We start from the raw sequence: 13091 nt of genomic DNA on the forward strand, positions 1-13091 counted from the left end.
GGGTGGGGTCAGCCAGGGGAGGGGCCATGGGCGGTTGGCAGGGGCCAATTGGGCTCTGATCAGGCCGGTTGGCCTCCCTAGTGTGCATCATAACAACCGTTTGTTCCAGTCATTTGGCTTTTATATATATACTAGAGGCCCCTAGTGCACTGGTGGGGGTAGGGGGGTGTCCTTAGCCCCACTTGTGCCCTCTCACAGTTTGGGACCCCTCAGGAGATAATGACCTGCTGGCTTAGGCCCACTCCCGGGTGGCAGAGGGCAGGTCCAATCCCTAGGTGCAGCCCCTGGTTGGGCTCAGAGCAGGGCCGATTGGGGAGTTGGGGCGCCGCCCCGTGAAGCACAGAGCAGGGCGGATTGGGAGGTTGCGATGCCACCCTCAGTCACGCTCAGGGTAGGGCCGATTGGGGGGTTGGGGTGCCACCCCCTGTCACACTCAAGGCAGGGTTGATGGGGAGGTTGCAGCGCCACCCCCTGTCACACACAGAGCAGGGCCCATCAGGGGGGTTGGGGCTCTGTTCCCTGTCACAGAGCAGGGCCGATCAGGGGGTTGGGGCGCCTTCCCCTGTCACGAACAGAGCAGGGCGGATAGGGAGGTTGTGGTCCCGCCCCCTGTCATACACAGAGCTGCAGGGCAATCAGGGGGTTTGGGTGCTGCCCCCTGTCACTCTGCTCCAGGGGCCAGGAGGCCTTGCTGCTCCGCTGATCCCGGTGCTGGGAGGCCTTGCTGCTCCGCTGATCCCGGTGCTGGGAGGCCTTGCTGCTATGCTGATCCCGGTGCCGGGAGGCCTCACGGCTCCGCTGATCCTGGTGCTGGGAGGCATGTTACCCTTTTACTATATAGCATAGAGGCCTGGTGCATGGGTGGGGGCCGGCTGGTTTGCCCTGAAGGGTGTCCCGGATCAGGGGGGATGATGGCTGTTTGCAGCTGGTCACAACCCCTTCAGGGTGGTGGTCCCCACTGGGGTGCCTGGCCAGTCTGGGTGAGGGGCTGAGGGCCGTTTTCAGGCTGGCGGGTGACTGAAGCTCCCAACCTCTCCTTTTTTTCTTTTTTTTTTATTCTGGGATATATTTACCTTCTATGGCTATCACTGGAGCTGAGAGCCAGCATTAGCTCTGAGGCTTGGCTCCAGCTCTGAGACCTCGGCTGCTGAAAGCAGGTATCTGGGTTTGTTTGGGTTCTATAATTGTAACACTGTTGTGGTCCTGCTCGCTCCAGCTCTGACGGCTGAAAGCAGGTTTCTGGGGTTTGTTTAACTTCTATAATTACAACATAGTTGCTTGGAGTGCAAGCTCAGAGGCTGATAGCGGTAGGTGGGGAACCTTGGCTTCCTCCATCACTGGAGCAAGCAAGCCTCCTGTTCGCTTCAGTTGCCTGGCTGCCGGCCGCCATCTTGGTTGGCAGTTAATTTGCATATCTCGCTGATTAGCCAATGGAAAGGGTAGCGAAGTTATGGTTAATTACCATGTTTCTCTATTATTAGATAGGATAGAAGATGACAATGATCAGTAAACATGAATATACAATAAACTAAATATATAAGAAATAAAAACAGAAGAAATGATGGAGTTAGAAAAATCATCAGTAGATTCTAAAACTTGTAGGTGAATGTTTGATGAAGAATAATTCTTCCAGATTAAAGACTAACATTAACAATAAAAAAGAGAAGGCTCAGTGCTGGACAATTTTACTACTTAAGTTCTTTAAAACTTTCCAGAAATAGAATTTTCCTATGCAATGTCATTCCTTCCAGAACACTGGGAAAGATGAAAAGCTAGAATAGTTCTGATACTAAAACTTAACAGCAATATTTCTTTTGAATATAGGATGAAACATCCTAAATAAAAGCCTTGAAAATTAGATTTGACAGTGGCTAAACCAGATAGGGAAATCTATGCTGTCCTTGATCTATTGTCAGGTAGGAACTCTAGTATAGTGTAATAGTAAAAAATACTTCTTAGTCCTAGGTGCCAAAGAGATAGTTAATACAACATACCCAATTACTAATTTAAACTTTAAAGAAACTATAAGTATTGAAAGTAAATATAAAAAATTTGATATATTTATCATCTTAACAGCTAGTGTCAGAATTAGTGCTAAAGTACATTAAAAAATCACAAATTAGACAAAGATGACTACTATTATTATCTACAACACTATCCTAGCTATTCTCATCATGGTAATATGATAGAAAACATATAAAAGAGTAATAACTATTAGAAGGAATTGCACACCATTTTCTCAGAGTAAGATTATAAACTTATGTATTATAAACTTAATATGAATATGAAAAAATTTTAGATTAATAGTTTAGTAAATTGGTTATTTAAAATATAAATATATAAAAACTAGAGGCCCAGTGCACGAATTCATGCATGGGGGTTCCAGCTGGCCCACCCTGATTGGGACTTATTGGGCCAGGCCAGTTGGGGGGATGGGTCATGGGTGGTTGGCTGGCCCTACCCTTGATTGGCGCAGGAGGCGGATCGGGGGTGGGGCCGGCCAGGGAATGGGGCCTCAGACATCTGGGGGAGGGGCCACAGTTGGTCGGCTGGCTAGCCCCGCCTCCAACCGAGGGTGGGGCTGGCCAGGGGAGGGGCCACGGTCAGCCAGGGGAGGGGCTGTGGGTGGTTGGCCAGCCAGCTCCACCCCCTGGTTGAATTTCTGGTTGAACACCCGATCGAGGGGGCAATTTTCATATTAGCCTTTTATTATATAGGATGTAACATTTACCACAAAATAGCCAGTTAGTAGATCTAATTAAAAAAAAATTCAATCAGAGCAACAAAAATACCCAGAAAAAAAAAGTATCTGCAACCTATATAAAGATGAAGAACCATATGTTAGTGAAAGATATGATTAGGATTTTAGTAAATACAGAGAAATACTATATTCCTGAATGAGAACACTGATTAATAAAGATGTCTGTTTTTCCCCCAAATTTTATGGGTTTAACAAAAATATCAATAAAAATCCCATTGAAACTTACTCTTAGAATCCTTCAAAACTAGTGGAAAAATAAGTGGGTGAGGAAATAAAATTAGAGCTTTTCTCACAGCATACTTAAATATAAATTCTCTAGATGATTTAAGTAATTAAATATAAAACAAAAATAACTGTTAAAAAAGTAGAAGAAATGACTAGTAAATTTTCCTGTAAAGAGAAACATCTAAGTATAATATTTTACAATACTTTTAGAGTCAACTAGAAAAGTACTGACTCTCCAATTTAATACAGGCATAAACAGATAATTCTCTTTATAAGATGACAAATGATCAGTAAATGAAAAAATGTTCAATATCATTACTAATCAGGAAAATGTGAATTAAAACTACAATAAAATGACTATTCCTCACTCATTTGCAAAGACAATATTTAAAGTTAACAAGCTGGCATTGAATAAAATAAGAACTCTCATCTTATTAAACTTTAATAAGATGAGAGTTCTTATCTAATAAACTTTCTGTGAAATATATTCCCACAAATATATATTTGCAGAACTTAGTTACAAACCAGTAAGCCTACATCCAAAAATCCATTCTAAGGAAACAATAAAAGATGTGGACAATTATTTACATACTAGAGGCCTAGTGCATGAAATTCGTGCAGGAAGGGGGTGTGTCCCTCAGCCCAGCCTAGACCCTCTCACAATCTGGAACCCCTCGGGGTATGTCTGACTGCCGGTTTAGGCCCAATCCCTCTTGCAAAATCGCTCACCTGCCTGTGTACCTGATCACCCCTAACCCCTCTGCCTGCCTGATCACCCTAATCACTCTGCCTGCCTGCCTGATTGCCCCTAACCACTCCCCTGCCTGCCTGATCGCCCCTAACCACCTCTGCCTGCCTGATCGCCCCTAATCACTCTGCCTGACTGCCTGATCACCCCCAAGCACTTTGCCTGACTGCCTGATCACCCCCAAGCACTTTGCCTGCCTGCCTGATCACCCCTTACCACTCCTCTGCCTGCCTGATTGCCCCTAACCACCTCTGCCTGCCTGATCACCCCTAATCACTCTGCCTGACTGCCTGATCACCCCCAAGCACCCTGCCTGCCTGCCTGATCACCACTAACCCCTCTGCCTGATCACCCCTAACCACTCCTCTGCCTGCCTGATTGCCCCTAACCACCTCTGCCTGCCTGATCACCCCTAATCACTCTGCCTGACTGCCTGATCACCCCCAAGCACCCTGCCTGCCTGCCTGATTGCCACTAACCCCTCTGCCTGATCACCCCTAACCACTCCTCTGCCTGCCTGACCGCCCCTAACTGCCTCTGCCTGCCTGCCTGATAGCTTCTAACTGCCTCTGCCTGCCTGATTGCCCCTAATCACCTCTGCCTGCCTGCCTGATTGCCCCTAACCGCCTCTGTCCCCACCACCGTGGCTTTGTCCAGAAGGACATCCGGAAGACATCCAGTCTAATTAGCATATTACCCTTTTATTAGTATAGATAATCTGATTCTTTAAATAGTGAACAGTTGAAAATAATCTAAATATTCAAAATAGGGTCATAGTTATTAAATAATCAAATATCCAAATAATTAAAAATTACTGTAATTAAAAGAGCATGTTAATAGCCTAGATAAATGCTCAGAAAATGTTGTCAAGAAAAAAAAGGTTATAAAATTATAATTCCTTTAAAAATTTATTTGCATCATATTATCTCTAGGTAATGAAAACTTGGAAGACTACAATTTTTGTTTTATACTTTTTTCTATTTTCTACAAAGAACATGTTTTCATTAGAAAACAGAAAATGCCATTTTTCAAAGCCAAAAACTAAAGGCTTTTAAAAAGTAGTTTTACAGATAGTTTTGCTATCAGATAACTATTTCTTCTCAGTATACTGAAAACCGTATTGCTATAGCTACCATTTGGCAAAGTTGGACAAAATAACAGGCACACACTCAAATATTGTCACATGTCAGTTTATTGGGGAAATTGAGATGCTAGAGGTTGACTCTAGTCACTTGATTACTTTTCAGTATGTCAAAGAAGACTCCACAATTACTTTCCCATATTTTGTTCAGGAACATAAAATTCAAATACAAAGAAATGTTCAAGTGAATCTAAAAACTGCTCTTTTATTTTATTTCAAAGGATGGTGATTAAGGGTCAGGAAGTACAGTGACATAGAGGAAGGACAAAAGTGGAACTGTAAAAGATAAAACATTTTTGCTGGATTTCATTTTTCATTTTCAAAGTTTCAAATCTTTCCAACTTGTTTTTTATTTTTTGCACCAAAAAAGGAATCAATACTTTTCATTCCAGTCTTGTCAACTTTAGCCAATGCCTTTTGAGCTGCAGTCATTTTGCTATTTTTCTGTTTATGAAAATAAGAGAGAAAAATTGTTTCAAATGCAACGTTTATAAATCACACATGCAAATCAAACCAGACCATGCATGTCTCAAGGTTCATTAAGGGAGGTAAGCATTTGCTAACATGCTTCATAAGGGAGTGTTGATTTTTAAAAAGTTCTGATTTCAATTCAGAATTCAAACCTAAGAGACAAAATATGTTAAAAGAGGCAGGAGATAAACTGCTGCCTTCTCTGAGGTGGAATGTCACAACCAACAGTTTACTATAGGGGAATAATTCTGGAGGGTGCATTAAAGTACAATAACACAAACAATGGAACTGACACAGGCAGCAATTACGAGGAAGGAATTACAGCCTTATATTACTACATGATGAATAATTCACATCAATTTGCCATCTGATTTTATTCAGAGGCTCTAGGGAAACCAAGAACACATATGGTGATAGAAGGAAACTTGACTTGGGGTGGTAAACACACAGTACAATATACAAATGATGTACTGTAGAACTGTATATAATTCCCTAAGTCTATATAATTTGATTAATCAATGTCACCCCAATAAATTCAAAATAAAATAAATTTTAAAAAATGTTACTATATTCAAAAGATAACCAGCTAGCTGGTCCATTTTTTCCCTCTAACAACAAAATACTTTCCAAAAAGCTGACTGCAAATATCTCTGCCTTGTAAATTGCTCTCTCTTCCTGATCACTATTTTTTTGTTTAGTTTTGTTTTCTTTTTTGCCATGTCCTAGTAGAAGGTAAATAGCGCTGATTTTATTTTGATGCATCACAACTTGTTCAACAGAAGCATAAATGGGAATCGGCAAAGAAAAAAATCAGCTGCCTCTCTGGGAACTATGAGACAAAGTTATTGCCAAAGTATCTTTTAGGACACAATACATGATCCCTGAAATTTTGCTTCTTACGTTCTGTCACTTATAATTTAGTAGGGTTAGTGAAAAGTGACAGTCTCTGAGATAAGACATCCCTGCATTTAACTGACATCCTGTTATCTCACTGGTGCTATGCCCTAGAGCAGCGGTTGCCAACCTTTGGGACCTCACGGACCACCCACGGGTTGTCGCCTGCTGCCCTAGAGGATACAAGGGACAGTTAAAAGGGTGGGGCAGAAATACTTCTCACCAAGAAACTCAAAAATATCCCTGCTCACAGAAACCATGGAGATAGCCAGGTATTTAGCCATATCTCAAATTGGATTATCCCCTGATATCACATGCCTAGATAAATTATATGTAAAGAATAAAATTTATTTAAAAACTTTAAATTATAAGGGGAGTAAATGTGAAAATCTAAGTGGAAGTTAACTCCATTTTGGGATAGGCAAGGCCTTTCTAAGCATAAAAATAACGAGAAAATCATAAAGAAGAGCAATTTCTATATTCAAACTTGAGAAAAACTTAAAACTATTTAAAAATGAAAAGGCTAAACACAAATTTGAAAATTCTTTGTACTTTCCTTATATGTCATGAAAAGTATGAATAGCCTTAATTTAGAACAGGCTCTTACAAATTAACAAGGAAAACATTACCATCCTAATATAAAAACAGGCATAAATGCAAATGGCCAATAACTTTCTAGTTAAAGAAATGTAGCTTAACTACACAGGCAAACATTTTCAAGAATAAAAATAATACTCAGTGTTGTCAAGAATGGAAGATGAATACTCATCAGGAATAATGGTTAGGAGTACAAATTTCTACTACATGTTTGGAAAGCATTTTACATATATCAATAATTATGGAAGGAGCTCATATTTTCTAAGCTCTTACTCTTAATTCTAAATTGTGTCTAATGAAATAATCAGATGCAGACTACAAATCAGAATGTGTATCACTTCATAAAAACAAAAAATTAAGTTAATTATGTGTTCAAAAATAGGGGAATGAATGCCTAAACTATATTTCATATGGTAAAATAACACACGAGTGAATATGATAAAAAGTTAATAAATTTTCAGAGCATGCTTAATAACAAGTAAACATTCTCACAATATAGTGATAAATGAAAAGGCAGAACCCAAAACTACATATCAGTGCCAATTTAAAAACCTATATAAATTTATAATGCATGTATAAGATAAAACAGTAAGAAATGTTATAAAAATATAGTGGTCGGCAAACTCATTAGTCAACAGAGCCAAATATCAACAGTACAACGATTGAAATTTCTTTTGAGAGCCAAAATTTTTAAACTTAAACTATATAGGTAGGTACATTGTTATTAACTTAATTAGGGTACTCCTAAGGCTTAGGAAGAGCCACACTCAAGGGGCCAAAGAGCCGCATGTGGCTCGCGAGCCGCAGTTTGCCAACCACTGGCCTAGGTGATTATTAAATGGTGGACTTATTACCAATTTTTGTCATCATCATTGCTGGGACGCTTCTGGACAGTAGAGTTGAAAAAACATTATCTGTGGCAGCTCCCTCCTTCCCCTCACCCTAACCCTCTGAATACATGAAAAGATTAGGCACACTTTTGCCAAGTACATTGAGCCTTTCTTAGATTCCTAAAGGCTTCCTTGCTGGACATTTTCATTGTCATTCACAATTGTGAATTGATGTTTAAGTCACAGAAATAAATTTAAGTCACAGGTTAATAATTCTTCATGGTTAAGATTGTAAAATCAGCCCTAGCCAGTTTGGCTTAGTGGATAGAATGTTGGCCTGTGGACTGAAGGGTCTTGGGTTTGATTCTGGTCAAGGGCATGTATGTTGGTTCTGGTTGGGGCATCTGCCTGAGGCAACCAATCAATTGTCTCTCTCACATGATGTTTCTCTCTCTCTGTCTCTCCCCATCCCTTTCATGCTCTCTAAAAAAATCAATGGAAAATATCCTCGGGTGAAGATTAACAAAAAACAAAAGAATTGTAAAATCATAATAGCATGCAATTGTTCCCAGATGTCCACATGCAGCATCACTCACTGAGTCTAAGTGTATGCCTGGACACACATACCTTTTCTGTCTTCATATCTTTGGTATTAAACTTAGTGTAATCTTCTTTTGCTTCTACAGGCTCATCTGATAACTTTACCTTCTGCAAACATTAGAGCAGTGAAATGATGTAAAACGTTCCCTTGACATATCAATCCTTTTAAAAAGAACCAATGTGCAATTTGGACCCACACTAAGGCCAAATGAAGCAGCTGACCCTGCAAATGGCTTTTTTCTTTAACGAGCTCCTTTACTTTTGATTATCTAGAGAACTAAGCCACACAGCCCTTCTGAGGAATAGTTTTGGTGATGGGGGATATAAGTAGGAAAATCCTTGCCCCAGCCTCTTGGGGTATTAATCACATACTTTGCATGCACCAGGGACAGAGACTGCTGAATTCCAGGACAGTTAGTTTAAGGGGGTGAATGCAGGCACAAAAGCAAAGACTGAAAATTCCTTTGAGGTCCTCAGCCAGAATATCCACTTCATTCACCTCCTGGGCTGGCATAATGTCCTTTAGAAACAGCACTTATTATCATCTTTATATAGTTTCATGTTGTTACCTCCTTTCAATTCAATAATCTCATTTTATCACATAAGAACAACTTCAAAAAGCAAGCAGCCAGAGGAAGAAGGAAACACAGAGATGTTCAACAAGTAACTTAAGGCCACCTAGCAGAGGACTTAGGGTGAGATCTCAATTTTTGTACAAGTGCTCTTTCCATTAGGCACAATCCAACTAAGTTGACCTTTACTTCGTGTTTTCCCTTTTCAAATTAGCATTTTGCACCAATGAGTGTGAGAATCTTGTCAATAGCTAAACTTAGCCTTAATATTCACATTATAGAGGAATCATGCCACATCCTATCTAATAAAAGGGTAATATGCAAATTAACCATCACTCCATCACTCCGTCACAAAGATGGCGGCAGCCACAGAGCTGGAGTGAGCAGGAGGCTTGGAGTACCCCTGGTGATGGAGGAAGCCAAACTTCCCACCTGCCCTGGCTGGACCTGGGCTCCGCTCAAGGCTACAAAGTTTCAATTATAGAAGATAAATAAATGCCAGATACCTGCTGAAAAAAAAGAAAAAGAAAAAAAGGACAGGCAGGGAGCTTGGGTCACCGGGGGGCGTGGCCAGCCTGAAAACGGCCCTCAGCCCCTCATCCAGGCACCCCAGCAGGATCCCCCCCACCCTGAAGGGGCTGTGGCCAGCATGAAAACAACCATGGGCCCCTCACCCAGGCTGGCCACACTGCTATGGGGTGAGGTTCCCCACTGGGGGGCTTGACCAGCCTGAAAACAGCCATCAGCCCCTCACCCAGGCTGGCCAGGCACCCAAGCGGGACCCCACCCTGATCCGGGACATCCTTCAGGGCAAACCAGCTGGCTCCCACCAGGCCTCTAACCTATATAATAAAAGGGTATTATGCAAATTGACCCTAAGAGCAGAATGACTGGGAATGACTGGTCACTATGACACACACTGACCACCAAGGGGTAGACGCTCAATGCAGGAGCTGCCCCCTGGTGGTCAGTGTGCTCCCATAGGGAGAGCTCTGCTCAGCCACAAGCCAGGCTGAGGGCTGCCAGTACAGCGGTGGAGGCGGGAGCCTCTCCTGCCTCCTCAGCAGCCCTAAGGATGTCTGACTGCAGCTTAGGCCTGCTCCCCGCTGGCAAGTGGACATCCCCCGAGGGCTCTCGGGCTGCCAGAGGGATGTCTGACTGCCAGCTTAGGCCCAATCCCCTGGGGAGCAGGCCTAAGCCAGCAGGTGGACATCCCCTGAGGGGTCCCAGGCTGTGAGAGGGCACAGGTTGGGCTGAGGGACCCCCGAATGCACAAAATTTTGTGCACCAGGCCTCTAGTTTATTATATAAAGGGCAGACAGCAGGGCTGATAAGTTTTTAGCATGGAGTATTGAGTACACAGAGATCCCAACTTAGAATTTTACAGATCTTCAGTTATAGGGTGAAGAAAAAAAATAATAGTAAAATAAAGAAAAGAAAAAAAAATAATTTTACAGATCTTCAATCTCTTTGTGGACACCAGGTTGAAAAGACCCAATATGGATCTACCCTAGGAAATATATATATATTAGTTCCCAGCTTCACTCTTCGCATCCCAGCTTTTGCTAAATACAGAACTGGGAGGGCGTTAAAAGATGCCACAGCACATGTATATCAGGGGATAAAACAACATCCTTGAAATTCTTCACTGGAACAAACAGAAGGGCATCTGGGAATATGTCACATAATGGGGAAAACCTTCTCTTGGCCACACAGTAACCTCTAGCAAATGAAATCTTCAAAAGAAAAAGACTAGTTTATCATGTATGAACTATGTACCAGCAAAGTGAATGTAAGTGATCAAGCAACTTTCTTAAGAATACATGGTTCTACTAAAATTAAGATGTGTTTAGGTGATGCACATTTTTACTAGGAAAGTATCTTCAACTGGGAGAGTAGAACGCATAGGTGATGATGAAGGCTATAATAATTTCACAATGAAAAAACTTAAGATTCTGAGGATGTTTGCTTTTCTACTATGCCAAAATGTCCTAATACAGATGATGTCATAAACATATGGGCTTATTTGCTTTTCACTGATAAGTCAAATAAAAATGGCAAGAGATTAAGATGACAGATGTTTCTTATAAATATTAAACATATAAAAAGATGACTGACTTGTTTAGGTGCTTTAACAGCTCACTATCATACAATACACAAGTTATAAGTACTTACAAAAAAAGAAAATGATGATGGTAGTCTCTGCACATAACTAGGTTTCATGTTATTCCCAGCACATTGTTGAATATATTGAAAAACCAAACAAACCCATAATTGTTATATTGACTTATTATTTTGTTGTTGTTGTTGTTATTTAAAAGACTGGAGTTGAGTAGTTGCAACAGAGATCATTTGCTTCACGAAGTCTAAAATACTAACTGGCCTCGTGATTTGGGGGACTGTTTCCGAAGGAAAAAAAAGTGACTCAGAAAGATGTATACGCACTAGTAACAAAGGGTCTGACTAAATGGGTACAGTTCTGGAAAGAAGAGAGCAAAGGGCAGAGGACCACCAGAATTAATGCTAGGATGGATTGGTCTTATCATTCTTACAAATTATTTGCAAGAAGAAACTGAGAAACATCTCCAAATCCACTGATTGCATTAGGCTCTGCTAGCTGACAGTGTTAATTCAAAAGATGGGAGAGGATGAGGGTTGGAAGCTGTTTCAACATAGGCACACATATGATAGTAAGAAAGTAATGCAAAACATGGCTCCATGCTATCGACTTACAACACAGACACAGATACCTATGAGCCATTAGAATGTATTTCCTGAAAACAATATACTAAATTACGTAAAAATCAATCAAATCCTGCACAGGAGAGCTAGCAGAAGACATTGTCCTATGCTTGTTTAAAATGTGGTACTTCACCCAATGCAGTTTGCACTGTGCACACTAGAGCCCCAGGAAGACCCAATAGAACCGGAGACCTCGAAAAGCAGCTAAAATAATCCAGGAGGCAAGGCTGAAATTTAAGAGAAGCAGGATGCCAAGACCTAAACAGGGCTTGGCAAACTACTGTCCATGCCAAATCCAGCTGGCCACCTGCTTTCATTAATGAAGTTTTTCTGGAACACAGCGCACTGGTTCATTCATGAATTGTTTGTGGCTGTCTTTGCACTTTTAACAGCAGAGTTGAGTAGCTGCGACAGAGATCATCTGCTTCACAAAGCCTAAAATACTAACTGGCCTTTACAGAATAAGTTTGCTGACCCCTCACCTAAATCATAAATAAAGAAGTCACAAACAACTTACATTTTGGAAATTAAAACAAGAAATCAGAAAACTGGATCCAAGAAGAATAAACTTATGAAACACATCACCCAGAATCAAAGGCTGAAAGCTTCAAGAATAGGTTTAGAGCCATTCATAAATAATCTCTTAGTTACCAAGGAAGATGGATATTTGGGAGAAAGATATATGCTTAGTTTTTGGAGAGAGAGAAATAAGAAAGACACCAACATGCCTATCCTCTCAATTAGACAATTATGTCTCTGTCCCCTAGTGCCATTGTCAGAGACAGTGGACCACTGGACTGGAAGAAGTGTGGTTTGACTTCTGCCCAGTGCTCTTCCCCCAGAGAGTGAAAGAGAAACCTCCTTTGATAATCAGCTGAAAATGGCCTACAGATGCACTGTAAATTTTCCATCCTTTCTAAAATTCAAAGTAACAAATGTTTTTAGAGCTACCACTACCTCCAAACAGGACATGATACAAAAAAGTCCCAAGAATGTCGCCACCTTGAAGGCAGGGAAAAAGGAAAGTTGTTCAACATCCACAATATGTCCACTTTACATTCTAAGGCATTTGCTATTTTTCTGGCAAGAGAATGGCCCCACTGATAGGCTGGCATGTGTGTCTATTTCTCTGTCTCGGAGGTCAGGCTGGACTGGATGCCACAGTGTGCCACCAGGTGTGGTGTGTGACTGACTTCTCTACTCTCCAATCTGGAGACAAACACAGCTGCAGTCCATGGTGCAGAGGAGCTATGGGTGGCAGTTCGAGAACATCTGAAAAAGGAAAAGGCTTTCCACTAACAGATAAATATTATACATAAATTTTGTTGATCACTTCAAGTACAGGAAAAACAGTATGGTCATCCTTTCTCAAAGGAGTCTTTGTGTTACAGAAATCATGCTCTGTGCACCTTTGTATCAATAACAACTAGATTTAGCAAAATTTTAGTATTCCTGGTGATTAATAAAGACAAGTACAGGATCTGGCTAAGAATATTTAATTATAATTATA

The 13091-nt window shown here is 41.1% G+C and overlaps 1 protein-coding gene across 3 annotated transcripts in view; it reads right to left on the bottom strand.

Annotated features, from left to right (window-relative positions):
* Nucleotides 1-13091, bottom strand: part of RNASEH2B (ribonuclease H2 subunit B) — a 101064-nt gene that overhangs the window by 17576 nt on the left and 70397 nt on the right. The window contains exons 10-11 of one of the 3 annotated variants that reach the window (XM_059684561.1): nt 8295-8375; nt 5079-5319 (exon numbers count right to left, since the gene is read on the bottom strand). The exons of 1 other annotated variant lie outside the window; for it this stretch is intronic. In XM_059684561.1, the coding sequence (XP_059540544.1) occupies nt 5203-5319; nt 8295-8375 (198 nt within the window). In that variant the 3' untranslated portion in view covers nt 5079-5202. Of the gene's footprint in view, nt 1-5078; nt 5320-8294; nt 8376-13091 lie in introns of those variants that run through there. One more of the 3 variants, XM_059684562.1, reaches the window with a different exon arrangement.

The sequence above is a fragment of the Myotis daubentonii genome, chromosome 2 (assembly GCF_963259705.1).
Source record: "Myotis daubentonii chromosome 2, mMyoDau2.1, whole genome shotgun sequence".
Taxonomy (NCBI): domain Eukaryota; kingdom Metazoa; phylum Chordata; class Mammalia; order Chiroptera; family Vespertilionidae; genus Myotis; species Myotis daubentonii.